Source organism: Bos indicus, chromosome 13 (assembly GCF_029378745.1).
Source record: "Bos indicus isolate NIAB-ARS_2022 breed Sahiwal x Tharparkar chromosome 13, NIAB-ARS_B.indTharparkar_mat_pri_1.0, whole genome shotgun sequence".
Taxonomy (NCBI): domain Eukaryota; kingdom Metazoa; phylum Chordata; class Mammalia; order Artiodactyla; family Bovidae; genus Bos; species Bos indicus.
Window position 1 is genome coordinate 59,389,434 of NC_091772.1, and position 19,877 is coordinate 59,409,310.

Consider the following 19,877-nt stretch of genomic DNA (forward strand, 5'->3'; position numbering starts at 1 on the left):
TCAGCTGGTAAAGACCTGCAAGAAATATCCTTAAGCAAAAAAAAAAGGAAAATTGAAATGAAATAGTGAATGTAAAACATTTGGCCTAGATCCCAGTGCATAATACATGATAAACAAACAATACCTGTTATTATCATGATAAATGAACAATACCTGAATTAATTACCTGTAATTCTTTTAAATAACCACTTGAAGGGCAGAAGGAATTTACCATTTAAATTAAATTTTGTTTTTCCAAACCAATGGCTTGGCCAAGGACCTCTAAGTTTCCTTCCACTGTTGACAGTCAATAAAGTTCTGATGAGCCCCACCCATAGGCTCAACCCCACCCTCACCTCCTGGACAGACACTGTAAGCTTGAGGAATTTTTAATTCTGAGTTAGACAAGGCCAGCACCACACAGCATGCTCATTTCTCTGCTTCCTGGTCCTGGTGTGACAGGGCATCTGGAAGTACCAGTCTTCAGAGCTAGTTTGGAACTCATCTTGAGACCCAAGACCAGCCACCTCAGGGCTCTGTCTTCTTTTTTTTCTTTTTTCTGTTTTTGTCTGCAGCTTGGGGGACCTTTCCTGACCAGGGATCAAATCCAAGTCCCTGTGTTGGGAGTCTTAACCACTGGATTGCCAGGGAAGTCCCAGGGTCCCGCTTTAGTGTCTAGTTGGTGGTGGTGTTCAGTTGCTAAGTCATGTCTGACTCTTTGCAACCCCATGGACTTCAGCACACCAGGCTCCCCGTCCTCCACTATCTCCCGGAGTTTGCTCAAATTCATGTCCATTGAGTCAGTGATGCTATCTAACCATCTCATCATCTTGTCCTTTTGAATTCCATCTATCCCAGCATCAGGATCTTTTCCAACAAGTCAGCTTTTCACATCAGGTGGCCAAACTACTGGAGCTTCAGCTTCAACATCAGTCCTGCCAATGAATATTCAGGGTTGATTTCCTTTAGGATTTACTGTGTAGATTTCCAGCCAAAAAAAAAAAAAAAACGCCAGTGGCAACTTCCATGGGTTTTTATTCCCTGTGATTGATTCTCTGGGTCTTACTTACAAGACGATATATTGAATCTTCTGCCATCTCAGTAAATTTTGCTGAGGCCCAATCCTGGGAGTTTTACATGATCCCTCCCGATCCTTCAACCCAAATATCACCTCCTTGGTGAGAGTCCCTGAACGCTCCACATAAAGCAGCCCCTGGCCCCACTTCATCACCCCCAGCAGGCCCGTTCATGTAGACTCTACACTGCAGACTGCAGGGATGAAACTCTGTATCCAAGAACCTACCAATAAAGACCCCTGTGAAACGGCTGGCGAACAGGTACGCTCCCCGCCACCTTGTTTATAACCACAGAAGACTGGAAACTTTCTAAACCTCGTCAGAACAGGATGAATTATCTGTGCATCACGCACAAAACGACATTCTGCAAAACAAGGCAGCTCTATATGAACCAGTGAGGAGCCATCAAGGTGATAAACCAAGTGAGAAGAGTGAGGTGCCAGACTGTGTGTACAAAATGCCACCATTTGGGTTAAAAAAGAAATACATGTCATTGTGTGTATGTGCCTAAAATAGCTTCTTACACACACCTAATTGGTAATGAGATTGGTCTCCAGCTGGGGAGATGGGGATGGGAGGGGAAACACCCTCATCTCTGTGTACCATTGCATTTCCTCCTGGGGACCCCACTTTACACTAATAATAATATAAAAAGCTACCCATTGCCCTGATGTAATCTTGCCAGGAAGTTCTATCTTCTCTGTCTGGCCCCTTCCTTAAAGGCTCAGAATCCAAAGCATAGTCCCTCCCAGGAAACTTCCCTTGACCAGCAAATCTGAAGGACAGGCTGCTGCTTCCCAAGATAGATGCTGGAGTTGGAGCTGCCCATCCATCGAGGAAGGGACCTTGCCCAGGCAACTCACCACTTGGAGCCTGTTTCTCCATCTGTAAAATGGGGCTATAATGCCTACATCCTATGGTTGTTGGGAAGAGTAAACTAGTTTAATATGAAAAAGGTCTAAAACAGCAGTTGGCACATACTACATGCTGGATAAGGTAGTACCCTACCATGTGGGGACAGGACAGCACTGGGTTAGAAACAGCACCCCTGGAGGCAGCCAAGCCTGCTCCGGAAGCTACGAAAGCTTCAGCATCTCGCTCACCTTTTTCTGAGCCTCTGGCGCCTCATCTGCAAGATGGGCTAAAATAGGATTATTAGGTGGGTTTCCCAGGTGGTGCTAGGCGTACAGAATGGCAGGAGACATTAAAGAGCTCAATCACTGGGTTGGGAAGATCCCCTGGAAGAGGAAACGGCAACCTACTCCAGTATTCTTGCCTGGAGAATCCCATGGACAGAGCCTGGTGGGTTACGTCCATAGAGTCACAAAGATCTGGATATGACTGAGCAACTTAGCATGCATGCATGCAGGGTTATTAGGGAATTAAATAACATTTAAAAACACATTAAATATGTGTTTTCTATAGGTTGTGTTACAGTAAGCATCACATTTTTTTAAAATTGGTTTTTCTGCATTTTCTTTCTTTTTCCTTCTGACCACGCTACACAGCTTTTGGGATCTTAGTTTCCTGACCAGGGATTGAACCCGCACCTTGGCAGTGAAAGTGTGGAGTCCTAACCACTCAGCCGCCAGGGATTTCCCTAGATTTTTTTTTGTCTGTGTGTTTTACTAAACCTAAAGTTTTTGTTTGTTAGATTTGATACCAGGTTTTGCTGGTTTTGATCACATTCAAAATGTGGTTTTGCTGGGTCCACCGAGATGTATGGTGGTCATGTCTGACTCTTGTGACCCCATGGACTGTAGCCTGCCAGGCTCCTCTGTCCATGGGATTCTCTAGGCAAGAATACTGGAGTGGATTGCCATTTCCTTCTCCAGGGGATCTTCCCAACCCAGGAATCAAACCTGGATCTCCTGCATTGCAGGCAGATTCTTCACCCACTGAGCTCTGAGGGAAGCCCTGTTTTGACCACATTCAAGTTAAAACATTTATACTGGACAACATGACAGAGAGTGGAAGATCGTCTGCCAGCCACCCTCGACCCCCCAGCCCTGGTGTCAGCCTCCCAGATCCCTGCACAGGACAACCACGTCCTGGGCGCTCATCTGTACTCCCAGAGATATTCTAAGTGTGTACAAGAGTGTGACATGTATTACTTTTGTCAACAATAAAAAGGAAATTGTTTGTGACACTTTAATTCATTCTGTCATCAGCTAAAAGTAGTTAGCAACAATGGATAGAGAAAACAACAATTAAAAGGGAACAGTTGAGAAAATTCTGTCTTTCTAAAGATCTTCTTAAACAGTTGGTGCCTGCCACCACTGAATTTTTCCTGTCTTGTGGTTAAACGAATATGCATGGATGTTAGCAATGCATCAAAATCTCTGCTTGAAGAAAATCAGAATTCCTGGCCAAAGAGAAAAAGAAACAGAGGAATGCAGGGGCGTAGGGGAGCAGCTTCCTACCCTTCCTCGCCTGTTCTCCAGGAAATTGCTTACAGTGAGAAACCGCACTGATTCCAAAGTTAGGAAACAGGTAAAAACCCTTTTCTAAGAAAAATTTTCAACAGCAAAAAACAAAGTTAAGAAATAGTTGCACAGGGGTGCAGATCTCTCTTGAGATCTTAGCTCAGGTTTCTTTACTTACCCATTTAAATATTTATTTTTCACATAATATTTATTCATTTATGTAAACATTATGAAAGTAAAGCCTATTTATTTTTTAAAAATTTTAGACTCACATCAGGTAGAAAATGAGACAGTAATCCAGCTTGAGGAAGCAAGTTCTGTGATCACTTTGAGTAACACATCCAGGTTTCATTTACAGCAGCATTTCTCTGCCTCTGGATGGCTGACACCCCGGGGGGTTCTTTGTGGGGGGAGCTGTCCTGTGCTCCTGTGTATGTCCTGTGTGTTTAGCACCAACCCGCTAGGATCCCAACAGCAATTTTCCCTCCCCCTACTCGTGACAACCAAAAATGTCTCCAGACATCGTCAAATCTGGGGAAAAATCACACCCCCTCTTCAAGTCCTCAGGCCCAAACATGATTCCCTCCTGGTTCCTCAAAAAGGAACTGCTGGGGCAAATGAAACAGAGTCCCCACTCTGGGCCATCACCACCCCCACCTCCAAGGGGAGATGGAGGAGAGGTGGGGGAGGGGAACGGGAGGACTGGGACAAAAATAATGACACAGTGACCAGCTCTACTCTCATCAGAGGCTAAACATCCAAAGTCAGGGTGTCCACAGGACCATGCTCTATCTGAAATTCTTGGAGGAGGAGCCTTCCCACCTCTTCCAGCGTCAGGAGGTGACCAGCCACCCTCCACCTCTGCCTGCGACCTCACGTGGCCATCTCTGCTCGTGTGTCTGTGCCTCTCCTCTCTTTGTAAGGATACAAGTCATGACAATTAAGGCCCACTGGACTCCAGCAGGACCTCATCTTATTTACTCACAACATCCCTATTTCCAAATTAAGGTTGAGACCAAGGTACAGGGGTTATGGCTTGGACATACCCCACTTCTAGGGAGTACAATTCAACTCCTAACATCTGTGAAGTCCCAAAGGCCTTCTAATCTCAGCAAGGGCCAGGTGCCAAGACACCCTCTTCAAACCACCACCTCTCAGACTCTCTCTTTTGGGACCATTCCTTAAGATCAAGATCTTCCCTTGGAAAATGTTGGGAAGCCACAAAGAACACTCCATGCATCATGATAAAAGAGAACAAGGGAATCCCCTCATGGGCCAGAGGTTGGGACTCTGCGTTCTCACTGCCAAGGGCTCTGAAAGCCCAGTCAATCGCCTGTCAAGCAACTAAAATCCCACAAGCCTGAGACTTGACCTTGTACATATTCTTACCAAAGCTCTTCCTTGAACACATTCCTGGAACTAGGCCTTTCAACTCTTGTCAGTTTTCACACTTTCTTCTCATCCATCTCCCACATCAAGATGTTATCCAAGAGGCAAGAAAACTAGTGTTTATGATGGTGCCAAAAGTAATGGAGCACTCCATGAAACTATGGACTCCAGTGTAGTTTTTAAAAGTCAGGAGATCAGGTTTGTTTCTGCAGATTATGTTCCATGTTACTAGAAGACAGAGGTTTGATACGCCTTGCATCCATGGACCTTGAACATAATGCCAGCCTGGGTTGGCAGAGCCAGGAAGGGGTCAGGTTTTGGTGACTCCAATTGTCGCCAAGCCTCCCAGCCTGGTGGCCTATGGATTTCAGAGAAGTACATGAAAACCATCAACTGGAAGAGAAATCTGATGTATCTGAGAAAGTAAATCAACAATGATCAGATCATCAGGGAGCAAAAGCCACCTCTGAGAATAGCGCATAGGTGCACTACGGCCTCAAAATTTTGAAAGCAAACCTTTCTTATCTCCAATTAAGGAGACAAGCCTCACCACCCACTCAGCACAGGCAACTAAGAGGCACTGGCTGAGGGTCACAGCCACCCAGGGATCAGAGAAAGCTCCCTGACCTGGAAAACATGCTTAAAAGTACCTCAGACTGTTCTTCCCTTTGTAGCCCAGGACAGCCGTTTCCTGGGTTCTCCACCTGCTATTGTTATTCAGTGGCCAAGTCATGTCCAACTGTTTGTGACCCCATGGACTGCAGCTCACCAGGCTTCCCTGTCTTTACCCTCTCCTGGAGTTTGCTCAAACTCATGTTCATTGAGTCGGTGATGCCATCCACCCATCTCATCCTGTCACCCCCTTCTCCTCTTGCCCTCAATCTTTCCCAGCATCAGGCTCTTTTCCACCTGCGGTAAAGGAAGGCAAATTAAACTGCCACTTCACCACCCCAACACACCCCTGGGAAAAGGAAAAGACGAGAGAGATGCTACAGATGCTCCCTGACTTACGAGGATTTAACTTATAATTTTTCAACTTAAGGTTGGAACACAAGTGACTGGCATTCAGTAGAAACCATACTTCAAAATTAGAATGTTGCCCTTTTCCTGGGCTAGTGAGATCCTCTCGTGACGCTGGGCAGCAGCAAAGGTCAGTGACCAATACGCTCAAAACCATTCTAGTTTCCACATTCAGTAGAGTAGTCAACAAATTACGTGAGGACTTCCCCTGCAGTCCAGTTGCTAAGACTCCACTTTCCAATGTAAGGAGTGAGGGTTCAATCCCAGGTTGGGGAATTAAGATTCCACATGCTGGACTTCGCTGGTGGTCCAGTGGTTAAGAATCTGCCTGCCAACTCAGGGGACATGGGTTCAATCTCTGGTCCAGGAAGATCCCACATGCCACAAGGCAACTAAGCCTGTGTGCCACAACCACTGAAGCCCGGGCACCTAGGGCTGCAGCAGGAGAGGGCACCACTACAAGCCCAAGCACTTAGTACAGAGAGTGGCCCCACTCACTGCTACTAGAGAAAGCCCGTGCACAGCATCGAAGACAACACAGCCAAAAATAAAGAATTCAGCAAATAAAAAAGATCCCATGTGCCAAGGGGTGTGGCCAAAATTTTTTTTAAAAAGAAAAACAATTATGATCTATTCAACCCCTTACTATAAAACAGGCTTTGTGTTAGATGATTTTCCCCAACTGTAGGCTAATGTAAGTGTTCTGAGGAGGTTTAAGGTAAGTGAATTATTTTTTAAACAAATGAGGTGTAGGAAACTCCCTGGCAGTTTAGGGGTTAGGACTTGGCACATTCACTTTCAGGGCCAAGGTTCAGTCCCTGGTCAGGGAAATAAGATCCTTCAAGCTGCATGGCACAGCCAAAAAAAGAAAATAGCTGATGTACAATAATACACTTTGGACTTGAAGCAATTTTAACTTCTGATGAGTTTATTGAGATGTAGGCCCATCCTCCTTCAAGAAGGATCAACCCTGAAGTCCTCCAGCATCACAGCAACCCATACAGGAATTCCTAACAGCTGGTAACCAACACTTATCCCAGGAAAAAGGCAGTGGGTTCCCCACCAGCATTCCCACCACTGCTGAGCCTTAGGAGTTTCTGCCTCACCCATCCATGACCTTATCTTGTTTTGTTTTTTAATATCCAAATACAGGATCTCAGATCTCACCCTGACACTAGGCCCCCAAAATGGAAAGGATGGTTGTTATGAAATCATTTCAAATGAGAAACAGACTAATCGTCCCTTTCCTAAGTCACAACTTAAATTGTATGCACATGGAGAAAAGACAGCCATGAAAGGCTATTGACAACACCCCATCTGACCTTCCAGAGAACCTCTAAGTGTCTGGGAGACAGGCAGGCATCTATCTCCAAGGTGCCCGGATGGACAGATATCCAGTCTGTAGATGCAGAGACCTGCTGAGTCTCTCTCCAAAATGAACTCTGGATTGTGCGTGTCATTGGACAGTGATGGGTTTTCTTTCAGTGCAGCCATGAGGAAAAAAAGGAGCATCTTCATTCTTCTCCGGGAGTGCCAAAGACTTCAGCAGCATCATGTGTCTTCATAAAAAGCAAATCAACCTGTCAAGGAGCCAGGAAGGCAACAACAGCACAGGGTGAAGGGGAAAGGGAGAATGAAATGTAATTCTTACCAACACAGGGCTTAAAAACAAGAGTCTATGTCTGATGGCCTGAGGTTAGGCCATGGGAGTCGGACGTGCTCAGAGAGCAGGAGAGAAATCAAGGCAGCCAGGGTTTCGGTAGGGACCTTGTAAGGGTGCTCAGTTGCTCCCCATGGCATCAGCTCAGAGTATTAGGAAGTAAAACCTATTACCACACACTGGACCCAGGAAGCCAGTGGCTGTCCTGCTGGTGTTCAGTGGGAGCAAAGAAAAAGCAGAACTGAGCGCTGAGCCAGGCGTAAGCCCTGCTTTATGACTCATTCAATCCCGGGTTGACTTTGGGGTGATTCCAGAACACTGTCTGCCCTGCAGTTCAGCACAGCTCCTCAAAGCCAGAGTCTAGTCCAAAAGCAAGCAGAGATGCTGATAAGCAAATAGTCCCTTTTCCTTCAATCCTTTGCCCCCTTCATCTCCTCTTAACACCCAAGGTCTCACATCTCGATTGAGAAATAACTGCCAATGTGAGACCTCTTTTCACTGCTCTAAAGCAAAGCAATTGTAATCCTGAGATAGCAACCAGATAAATCCAACTTAATGGGAATGTTCAATGGCCAGGGACAAGCTGCCAAGAGCAAAGTATTAGGTTGGCAGAGTTTAAGTTACTTAATAACATCTAATGCCAATATTAAATCAGGAATTGCTAAGCATTTGGTAGAGTTATGAATCAAGACTTATGAGTCTGGAGTTGAAGCAACAGCCTTATCCGACATGGAAAACCCTTTTGCTCCCACACTGCCTTTGAAGCCCAGCCACTCAGGCCAAACTATAAACATATCACTTCCTGGAGGATGTGCCAGGCCACTTCAACTTGAAACCTAAGGATTGTCGGTGAACATCCAAGATCCTAGCAAACATCCCACAAGCACACAAGCCCTGCCAGTCTCTTCTGCTCCCCAAGGACAGAAACCCAACCTCTGATCTGCCCAGCAGACAAAATGATGAGAATGTCTATGTGCACGATCATGTTTCCAAAGATGGAGAAATTCCATGGAGAAAACACTCAGGGCACCTACCACACACCTCACTGCCTGCATCTGACTGAATGCCTAGTCCTCCCAAAGAGGATCTGCCCAAGTCTTTACTCACAATCATCTCATGTCCACTCTCAAAATTTTGATGCAACTTAACCATATGAACCGTGTTTCTCAGTAAGTGGTCTTACACAAGACAGGATTCCCAAACTGCAGATTCCTCTTATTTGTCAATCAACCATCCCTCACACATCTCCCAGCAGCTGTTATGTCAGGGGAGATGGTACCCTACGAAGCTGAGAGCTGCTGAGTGCATGGCATGGGGTGACGAAGCAATCTTATGAGGGATTCCCCTGGCACACAGCTTTACTGCTCAGCTACAGTCAAACCGGAAATGATCTCTGCCACTCCTCTTAGGGATGAAAAAATACATCAGGTTCCAACCAGACTTTCACAGCTTCTATCGAGAATACTTTTTATTATACAGGTTTCATATACACAACAATTATTTAGGGAACATTTACAGGCAAGGAGTTCAATTCCAAAACTCCATTTTCACCCACACGCGCTGTACCTCGCTCTGTACCTCTTCGGGGGGTCAGCCCAACAGGAACAAGACAAAGTTATTGCTTTGTGGACAGACAGCTTCAATTAAATAAGAGTCTTCCAGAGTCAAGAACGGAGCCGAAGATCCTCTTAACTCTTAATACCCTGTGTACATACGAATAAAACCTAAAGATATGTCTTAGATTACCCCGTCACCTTTAAAAGTTAATATTAAAATCGAATCCCGTTTCTCAAAAAGGCATAAGAAGTGCACCCGTATTTACAGACCCCATTAAATTATGCATAAATAAAATCTGTACACTCAACTCAGTTTCTCAAAATACAGAGCCTCCTCTGGGACTGGGGGATGACAGACAGCAAAAAAAAAAAAAAAAAAAAAAAATGCTCCATGCCTACCCTTTTCAAGTTTCACTAAGATGTGAAATAAATACGCAAAATAAAGCTTCCATACCTTAAAGGAATATGTCATTTCAAAGAGTCTCCTCCTTGAAGAGTTAACTTTCAAAGTTTTTTTTTTTTTTAAAGAAAAAACATAAAGTCATCAGCAGGCTTTGTTTCTACAAGTTTCGTAAACCCGAAGGGCCCCTTTCAACAAGGGGTTTTAAAGTGTTACAAATGCCACCTATTAACCAGTTGCTAGGTGGACAGAATCCTTGCCTCCTATTGGTATGCAGGACGAGGCTGAAGAAACTACATACTTTCACCTCAACACTAAAAGTTATTGTTGATCTGAATCCCATCAATTTGACCTTTCAACAGCTGAGTGAATGTGAGTTTTTGTTAGCCCGGGGATTTATTCAAAAGGTTCGAAAACTTGTAGCACCACTTCCAGAGTAAGGAAGAATGGGGTTCCAAAAAAATAAAACATAAGCTTAATGAGTAAAGAACCAGCACTTCCAACATCTCGTCCAGAGTGAAGGAGACGCTTCAGCACTCCCTAAATACTAAGGAATCCAGGAGGGCACGTGAAGAGCTGGAAATCAACAGAGGCTTTTTTTCATGGGAAGGTGGGTAACAATTCTGCCCCCCAAGTAAGTGGGGTGCCCAGTCTGTCCTGGTCGAGATGATCTGGGAGTCCTTTTCCTTCCAAACTCTTCGGCCCTTGGTTCACCACCCCCTTGTTTTACTTCCTGTGCTTCTCCAACTTCTCCAGGGTTTTGCTAGAATCGGCTGGACTCTGGTCTCCGGGATTCATGTAGGATTTGTCTATGACTATCAGGGCCTCTTTTATGTAGTTCTGCACGGCAGACACTGCGGCACAGATGGCCTGGCTGCCAAAGCCGTGGGTAATCAGGCTGAAATGAGACAAGCAGTTCTGAATGTTGGTCTCCAGGACCGGGGTGGGTCGGTTGTTCCCGTTGGGAGTTCGATCTTGATTGAGAAGATCTGTGAATTCTTTACACACTTGCCTGTGAAGACAGTCAACGCACACCGTTGAGCTTGAGCTCAACATTGGCCCGTAACAGGTATAGAGCACAAAGACTAAACTACCGTGGGGGTGACACCTGGAGGCAAAGAGAATCTGGGGCTGACCAACCCAATAGGTTTTAAACTAACACCAATAGCCTAAGCTGCTGCACTTAGCACCTATTCTGTTCAGAGCCACAAACTAAACTCCTTTAAGCACTATCTTATTTAATCTTCCCTGCAATTAGAAAAGATAAAAGGATTCACTCCAGAATCCAGTGGCCAAGGTCACCAGGACTAGTAAAGAGGCAGAGTCAGAATTCCAGCCCAGGAGAGTGTTTTCTCTCTGATGCAGTCTGGTTCCTATAAAACAATCAATTCTGTCAAGAACCGGGAATTTATTTCCCAGAAATTCACTTTGTGATATAGGCTGGTTCATCGGCTCTCTTTTCTGCCCTATTTCCTACTTGACTGGTTCTGCTTCATTTACCATGATTTTAAAATCAATTTACAGTTGGTTTCGATGAGAAACCCCTCAGCTGCATTAAGTTGTTTTTGAGACATTTAATTTGCCTATGACTCCTATACATTCAACTGGGTCGTTTTAAAACACAAAGGAGACTTCCCGGGTGGTCCAGTGGTTAAGACTCCCAATTTCACTGCAAGGGACACGGGTTCCATCCCCGGCTGGGCAAGTAAAATCCCGCATGCCACGTGGTATAGCCAAAATAATTAAAATCGAAAAACATCTTGTTATCAGGAAGCAGAAGGCACATCATCGCTACTGGATGTGACAAAATAAATTGTTTCTAACACATTTTTGTAAGACATGCAAATAAGATAAACGAATTAGCTTAACTATTTTGAGCTAAATAACTAAGCAGCTCAAAAACATTCATTGTGAGCCATACTCTCACTGTTCTTAGTCTTCTAAATCCTACCCAAAAGTTACCCTATTTGACTGTACTTTTACACTCCTCGACATTCCTTTTGCTCAACACCCTAACTTATTTAAGGAGCATTTCTTTCTTGAGCACCAGGGGCTGTGCTGGCCTCTGGGCTTCAAGGTCAGAGCATCAGGGCATCAAATTCTCAAGTTTGGATACTTACTGTGCGGCCAGCAGCATGTTCTTCCTAGTTGCTATCTCATTCCGCCCTCCAAGATGAGGTCTGGTTAAATACTCAGCCACAGATTTACTAGGAAATTCTGCTTCACAGACATAGGCAAAGTCCCGAGCCAAATGAACTGCCTCACCTAGAATAATCGGCAATGGTAACAGACTTTAGGGTGGCTGTGGTCACCATGGCAAACTGGCCCTTCTCCCCTTTTCCAGCACTATCAGTCTATTTAACCCTGAATATTCATCAGAACAACTGATGCTGAAGCGCCAATACCCTGGCCACCTGATGCAAAGAGCCAACTCACTGGAAAAGACCCTGATGCTGGGAAAGATTGAGGGCATGAGAAGGGGGCAACAGAGGATGAGATGGTTGGATGGTGTCACCAACTCAATGGTCATGAGTTTGACCAAACTCCAGGAGATAGTGTGAAGGACAGGGAAGCCTGGTGTGCTGCAACCCATGGGGTCGCCAAGGAGTTGGATACAACTTAAGAGACTGAACAACAATCAGTCTAGTGGTCATTCTGTACTCTAAAACGAAATCATACGTGGGGCCAACAACCCAGCTGGTAAGGAGAACTTCCTGGGTACTTTCAGTGGGTACTCTTCCCTAGGAATAGAGGGTGAAATCATACAACGTCAGGAGGGAAAAACTGAAATTTTTAACTGTTCTTGACCAATGTAACCCAGTCCTCTGCCAACCTGAGTAGATCATGGGGATGCTCTGTCTCCATGTTTTCACACCATGTTTTCTCTGTATCATTGTGCAGAAGTCAGAAAATTTAAGGGAGGTGAGCATGTTTGTCAAAGAAGCAAACTGGGACAAAATCTTTGTTTTTAAACAAGGGCGCCCCATTGCTGGTTGAGCTAAATCTCTAGACTGTTTCTTTTAAGAGGGGGACTTCACTGGCAGTCCAGTGGTCAAGCCTCCACGCTTCCAAAGCAACGGAGGCACAAGTTTGATCCCTGGTCAGAGAACTAAGATACGACATGCCTCATGGTGTGGCCAATTTAAAAAAAAAAAAGGGAGGAGTGTATCCTACTAGAAATGTCAGGAGCTCTACCTACCAACCTGGCCTACCCATATCTAAGTTATTGGGGGCGGAGAGTGAGAAAACCAAGCGGTATGGTAGGGTGGTGGTGGTCATCTCCCACCCAAGGAACCCACCGAAGTGTCTGATTCCAAATGTGGGGCTGTCAGGGCTTTACAAAAACCCAGCTGGTGGCACCCCCACTATCCACTTCCCTCCCTGACTCACTAAATCAGAATCTGAGATCCATTGTTCACTTTCTCATTCAAGCACCCCTGCCTGGCTGGTGAAGAAACCTTGCAGAGCCACATTTATGTTTCACACACGCAGAGCCCAGCATTCTCCATGCAGGACAGCTGGTCCCCAAGAGCATCTAACAGGCAGCTCCTTTCTCCTGGCCCTGACCTCCAAAGACAACTCATAAAAAGGTAGAGCCGGGCCCTGCCAAGTCTCTTTTAGCACCGCGGTGGCACCATGTAAACCAGGGAAAGAAAATGTTCAAAAGATCGCCTGGCTGCCAGGAGACCACCCCTCATTGGCTCCCCGGGCCCCCAGCGCCCCGCTGATTGGACGAGGCACTGGCGATAAGCCTCTCCGTGCTCAACTCATTTTCCTGCGCGCAGTAACAACCAGATTGTTTTGTTTTTAAAAATAATTATTTCACTTTTCCCTCGCCCCCTTTGTAAAGGCCGTATTGCATTCTTGGCTACTTTCCAGGTTAGTGGGTGTAAGCCCATTCAAGAAACTGAAATATCACATCCTAACTATCTTAGCATTGGAGAGGGGGACCCATCTGTGGGCCCCATCAGGGTTTTCTCCCCCTATTACTTTTTTTGATGGGGAAATTAACAAAGGAGTTGTGAATTGGACCAGTCTCACTGTATACAAGGGCTTTTCTCTTCATTAACCATAATCCCAATAGTCCACAGCTATAAAAACTAGAAACGGTATTTTTACCCAAAGGAACCAGCTTTAAAACAAGAAAACAACGAAAAAACATGTACCAAATCATTTCATCCTTCAGAAACTGGTTCATCTGATAGGAAATTTAACAGTGATTTTCTGGGGCTAACATTTGATTAAGTGACTGAATCACTGTAATGAACATGGCAAATCACTTCTTGCATCCCTCTCTCTACTTGTGACTAAGAGTTGTTTTTAAGCTTTTCTTTAGAGAAATGTTAAAAGACACAACACAGCACCAACTACAAATACCACAAAACAAAAAAATCCTCCACTGACCTTCCACGAGAGACGTCAGGAGAGTGACATGAGCTGCTTTCCGTCTCCCGGCTGGAAGATTCAACCCAATCTTGTCCAACTTCTCCCGCAAGGACCGGCCACCATTTTTAGACTTGGCTCTAAGCAAAAAAAAAAAAAAAATTCTTTTCTCAAGAAACCACTTTAAAATGCTGAAATGCCTAACCTGCTATCAAAATAGAAATCTGTCAAAGACCTTCGACATTATATGGTTCCTAATCAAGTGATACAGGGAGTCCTTATCTCCATAAAATTAAAAAATCTTTCTTAGCATTGCCAGCATTTTTGTTTTTTAATCACAGAACACTGCATGTTGTACTGGAGCAGATAAATTTTCACTTGTAGAAACTGCAGCAGCACCCCCCAACACACACACACACACACACAAACTACTCCCCTGGGGAGAATCAGACCCATGGAGCTCCGCTACCCTAAATACAGATGCTACCACTTCATACATGGAATCAAATTCCAACCGAATGAGAATTTATTAGCATTGTTTTAGCACTTTTTTCTACACTTGGCACTTTCTAAAAGAGATGAAATGTACTAAGCCGCCCCCCTCCCCCCAGCCGATTAGAATTCAGTGTTAGGTATAAAAGTTACATAAATGTTAAAAATACCTCCCTGGTGCTTTATTTTTCATCCCCCACCACCTATCCAAGGACCATGCCCACAACGTGTCCCCATGTACCTTCTGAGAACACCTCCCAGTAATGAGGCATTTAAGCACTCAGGCGGGGACAGCCGCCTCTGGACTTCAGCAACTGTCACTTTGTATTTAGATGTAGAGCTGAGGAGGGACAGTCTTCCAGGGACTGAGCAGAAGACCTCGCTGGGATTCATCACAGCCCCCACCAACTCCTTCTGACACGGGAGACTCAGGGGGTTCTTGGTCATGGAAATAGGACCTGTAAATGAAGATCAGAAGTGGCAGTCCCAAGCAAGAGACCTTTTCAAATCACTCACCAAAAGTGAAGGAGCCCCTCGACAGTAACATTGCGTGTTGGGCTATAAACTGCAAACAGATTTTTTTTTTTTAAAGCCCTATTCCTCAAGATAATCAAATCTGAAATTCACAAGTTAACACCTTGGGAAATTAGTCAAAATCTGGGTTTGCATTTTCTAGCCACTATTATAATCTGATTAATTAGAACATTTGTTTTCAAAAGACAGCTTCTTAACTAAATGGTGATTTTCCCTCCTCACTCAAGGAATATTCAAAACTGCAGGACATATTCCAATAGTTTGCTAAAATCTTTTCAATGCAACTGATCATAGCAGTTTTAAATACAAATAAATCTGTTCTAAGTTTACTGGGAAATTCAGTTTATTTTATAAGGATTTTTGTCTTTTTTTTTTTAATTTTTCCCAGTTGATCTCAAACAGTTTAACTTCAAGTAACAGGTCATAACTACCCTTGATTTAGGATGACTGTCTTTCCCAGCAAAACCAAACTGGTAATCCTGGCTAGATGTAACTTAATATCATGAGCCACTCACTCACCAAGTAATCCCATTTTCCAAAAACCCCCTCCCACCTCATCCCAGCCTAAAACCAACAGATCACCCAGCCCCGTGCATTTTAAGGCTGTATGTTTTGTAGGCCAAACTGCTTCCCACCATCTTCTCACAGATCAGAATGAAGGCCCTTTAACCTTGTATTTGGAATCAGGAATAAAATCACAGCAACCCATTCAACAACTAAAATTGTCACAGGACCAAACACTCCACTAATTTTCCAAAATCACAGGCTTAACTCACTCTGGAGTTCTTTCTGGAGCATTGTACAAACACTCTCAAATCCAAGAAGTGACACTCCCCAAGGGGAAAAAATTAGTAAGTGACAAAAGATTGAGAGGCAGCACCTGAGAGCATCTTTTTCCATTTAGATCTTAAAGTGCCCTCTCTTCTCACCCCTAAAACCTGTCACTCCCTCCACCACGAATGTCTCAAGTCAGATCTCAAAGGCTCCACCTTGCCAATAAATTAATAACTTCACAGCGCCCTTAAGAACCACAACAGGGTAGGGTGTGTGGGCCAGAGGAAGACAAGGACTATGGCTCATTGCGTACCTTTGCGAATAACTGTCTGATCATGCAGAAGTAGGTGCTGGTCATCCACATTCTGAAGGAGAAATGACAAAGTTTCCTTAAGTTCGGGGAGAGCCTGGCCGGGGGACCGGGGTTGGGGTAGGGGTAAGAGGAGAGAGGCAGTGGGGCGCACAGGTCCGGGCCGGAGCGGGCAGAGCCGAGGCGCTCACCTGCACCTCCTCCATCTGGTGTGCCATGTCGTGGAGCCCCAGGTTCTCGGCCAGGCCCGCGGCGTCCAGGGCGTGCGAGTGCGGCAGTAGCAGGTCCGAACGTCGGTAGGCCTCCCTGCGTGCGCTCACGGCGCCGCCGTCCAGTCCAGAGAGATGGGGCAACAGGCCGGCCGGGCGCCCGTGGTGCGAGGGCAGGCCGGCCCCCTCCTGGCTCTGGCGCCCCGGCCAGGCCTGCGGCTGGCTGCTGGTGGGCGCGGGCTGGTGCAAGGGATTGATGGCAGCGGCGTACGCCTCTCCAAGGTGCGAGTAGGGGTCGGCCGACTGAGAGTAAGCCAGCTGCTGGTAGGGAGGCGGAAAGTAGGGGGGCGGCTGGTATTCGGCGACTCCGGTATGGGAGAGGGGCGGCGCGGGGCTGTAGAGATGCTGCCCGGCGGAGGAGAGGTGAGGCAGGCGCGGGTTCCCATTGCTGCTCGCGTCGTGGCGATCCTGGGGCAGAGAAACCGAGACCCGGTTAGGACGAAACCCCGCTCCTGCGAACCGAGTGCGGCCGCGCGGGGCCTCTTGCGCCTGGGGACCCACTGCTCCCGCCCAGCCCGACCCCGCGGGGCCCTGCCCTCGAGCCAAAAGGCCCCTGGGGGAGCAACGTGCCCCGGGGTAGCTTCGTTGTCAACCGAGAGTCTGAAAAAGGAAAACTAGAGAAAAGACCTGGGGGAAGGTGCCCCCGGGGCCCGGAGGCGAAGGTCTGGGCGCTCTGTCGCCCGAGGCAATCGGGGGCGCCCAGTCCGCATCCCAGATCTTGGGGCGGGAGAAGCTGAGGCAGGGATCCTGGGAGAAGGTCTGCACGCTGCGCAGAGCGCGATCGCCCACAAGTCCGCACATGCCAGCGTTGTCCGCCAAAAGTGGGGAAGAGGCGCGCGCGGATAATGCGTGCCGCGCAGGAAATACGCTTTTTCCCCCGCCCCAGGGACCCTCCCTTCCACGCCCTCAGGACAAAGACCTCCGGGCGAGAGACCCTCCCTAGCCGGGCCGGCAGCCCAGTGCCGCCCCAGGGATTCGGGGTGGAACCCGCTGGAGCCAGGCGTGCGCTCCCGGGCTACCGATGCGAGACCACGGCGGAGTGAGACCGTCCTGCCCGACCATCAGTCTCCCCATCAATCGGGCACACAGGGAGGAGGAAGGACCCCGAAAATTGGGCAGCCTTGCCTGTACACGTTTCCTGGCCCCAGGGCTGTTCGACTTAATTCTGAAAGGACGTGTCGCCATGTGTCCCCGGGTCACAGGGGTAGCGGGAGCGGGGGCTGGGGGACCCGGAGAGACAGGACGCCGTCGCCCCCTAGCGGAGGTGCCCGAGCCTGCAAACTGGAGCGGCCCCTCGAGGTGCCCCGGACGCACGGCTCTCGCGCGTCCCCGCAGCCACCGTTCGCCTTTCTCCCGGAGCCCAGGAGCACGCCTCGCGCCGCCTGCGTCTTCTTCCTCTTCCCGCTCGCCGCCTCCCTCCCTCCCACTCTCCGAAACTCTAGCTCAACCTGTCCAACAGGATGGAGCACTCCCGAGCGCTTACTGCCCCATCTGGCCTCAGCGCGCCCCCCCTCCCCAGCCCCCACTTCTCCCGAAAGCCAAACTTCTGCTGTTCTCTTGTCTCCCCGAGGGGGTAGCGGAGCAGGTGACAAGCCCGCCTAGGAGGAGACTCCGCAAAGGTGTCGCCGGCAGGCCGCCTCGTCTAACGCCTTTGGACGGAGGTTTCGTGCGTAAAAGCCACCTCTAAGAGTTGTAGACCCGGCGCTCTTCCGAGAAAACGGGAAGAAGGGCTGTTTTGCTTCGCGTGAAACCGGCCGGTAAGCTTTGTGGGTAGGATATGCCACTCTCTTTCCAGGCCCCGTTCCCGAGGCTGGATGTTTAGGGAAAGGCCCGATTCGGGAAGGGGACCCCGGAGAAACGCAATATAGGGGGTGTCCGGAGAAGTGGACTCTGTCCCATCAAAGGGCATGCGGTGGGTGCCTGTTCGCTGCTCCTGCGCCCTCGCCCCCGACCTCGGTCCAGAGGCCCCCGCCTCCCGGACTGTACTCGGGTGGGGCCGGGCTGCGCCCCTGTGCCCAGCTCACCTCGCAGTCCTCTTCATACTTGACATTATCGGTTATTTTCCACAACATGGCGTCCGGCGTCCCCCAAAACAATCGCCAGTTAAATCCAGGTTCCCCCCACCCCCCGAGCGGTAAATCCAAAATTGGGGTCACGGTGGCCAGGCGTCTGCCGCCGCCCCCGCCGCGCGGGCCGAGCTGGCCGGGTCACTGGGCGCGCATCGGCGGCTCCGCGATTGTAGATGCTGCCGCCGCGGGTGTGAAGACCGCTGCAGGGGACCCGGGAAGCCGCGCCCGCACTGTGTCCCGGCGATAGCCGGGGGATCGGGGAGCCTTAATGAGAAGGAAATTATCATAACTCCTCCCCGGGGGCCGGCGCGAAGGCCCCGGCGCCGGGCGGGGCGGCCCCCAGCCAGTCCCAGCCTAGCTCCGCCCCGCACCCTGGCCGGGCGCCGCGCGGAGACCCACGCTGCGTGGGGCTAGGAGCAGAGTCCAGTGAAAGGTACCTCGCTGACGGCCGCAACCCTGAGGCCAGGGTCCCCCACCACGCCTGCCATCAGTCACCCTCACCACGCACACACCTGAAGCTGGCAGAGCTGGGAACGGGGATCCGAATCCAAGAGCCGCCCCCCCCACTCCCACAACCCCTTTCACCTAGGCCGCCGTTCCCCATCCTCCGAAAGACGCCGTCACGGGCAGTTAGAGACCCCGATTTAGGGGACGTCTCAAGACCTGAGGTCCCCTCATCTCCTAAAACGTCCTGACCACCCACTCCAGGGAAACAAGGTTGACAGTGGGGTCATGCTGCGGGAGACCCAACCCCTCCGCGAGAAGACCCTCCCCCGCACGACGTGGGCACAGTGCTCTTGGGTTCCTCCGAGGGGACGGGGTGGGAAGGCCTTCTGGGGAGTCCGCCCCAAGCGCCACCGAGCGGGCGGGCCTCTCCACCGGCCCCGAAGTCTAGGACAACTTCTTTATGCCGCCATCGCCCGAAGCTCCATCTCCACGGCTGGGCTGCGGCCGGGAGGGAGGTGGGGGCACCCGCGGGCCCTCGCCCAGCCTTGCCCTGCCCTGCCCTGCCCAGCGCCAGCTCGGCAGTTTCCTCCGACGGGCCAGGCACTTGGAAGCCTCAGCTCAACAGAGAAACGAGGTGCGGGGCTGAATACAACCCTAGTGTCACAGGTAGGGGAGAGGCAAGAGGTGGGGGCAGAAGGAGGGGCCGTAGAGGGACCCCCGCTGGAGAGGTGAGTTCCCCTCCGTTTCGCAGATGCAGGCAGAAAACGAAACTTCCTTCCGCCTAAACGCTGCCTCCCACCCCATTATGTATTTGCCACCCAGACTTGAAGGCAGAAAGCACTATTAAAGTTTTTTTAAAGAAACGGAATCCATTGGCCCAATAATTGTAACTTTTTTTTTTTTTTTTGCTACAAAGATAAAGTCTCTAATTCTTGAGGGGGAATTTTGTTGGGACATCCTGACTGGATTTGGGAGCTGAATTTAAACATTCACAGGGAATCTGAGAAGGGGGCTCTTTCCATCTGATTCTGAATCCAATACTGCAGTTGTCAATACCAGTGGGCCTGGAGTGGACGCTGCTCCCAGTCCACGG

General features: G+C 48.6%; 1 protein-coding gene across 2 annotated transcripts; it reads right to left on the minus strand.

Annotated features, from left to right (window-relative positions):
• Window positions 1–8,835: 8,835 nt before the first annotated feature.
• TFAP2C (transcription factor AP-2 gamma) lies at window positions 8,836–18,582 on the minus strand. Of its 2 annotated transcripts, none has more exons than XM_070801414.1 (7): window positions 16,896–17,108; window positions 16,191–16,676; window positions 16,003–16,054; window positions 14,623–14,839; window positions 13,911–14,029; window positions 11,627–11,771; window positions 8,836–10,518 (listed from the first exon to the last, which is right to left on the minus strand). In XM_070801414.1, exons 1-7 carry the CDS (start codon window positions 17,067–17,069, stop codon window positions 10,233–10,235), a joined length of 1,479 nt encoding a protein of 492 aa, XP_070657515.1. In that variant the 5' UTR covers window positions 17,070–17,108; the 3' UTR covers window positions 8,836–10,232. The 2 variants fall into 2 exon arrangements, with proteins under 2 accessions (XP_070657515.1, XP_019827709.2); XM_019972150.2 differs by lacking the exon at window positions 16,896–17,108 and adding an exon at window positions 18,293–18,582 and having other exon boundaries at window positions 8,838–10,518.
• Window positions 18,583–19,877: the final 1,295 nt, after the last annotated feature.

What these genes read in the sequence shown, in the direction of transcription:
- TFAP2C (XM_070801414.1), bottom strand. Translation starts at nt 17,069, where the DNA reads ATGTGCGGACTTGTGGGCGATCGCGCTCTGCGCAGCGTGCAGACCTTC. An exon ending in CCGGGGGCACCTTCCCCCAG is followed by an intron (nt 16,677 to 16,895) that starts GTCTTTTCTCTA and finishes TCTCTGCCCCAG; the next exon opens with GATCGCCACGACGCGAGCAG. An exon ending in CCTGACGTCTCTCGTGGAAG is followed by an intron (nt 11,772 to 13,910) that starts GTCAGTGGAGGA and finishes CGATTATTCTAG; the next exon opens with GTGAGGCAGTTCATTTGGCT.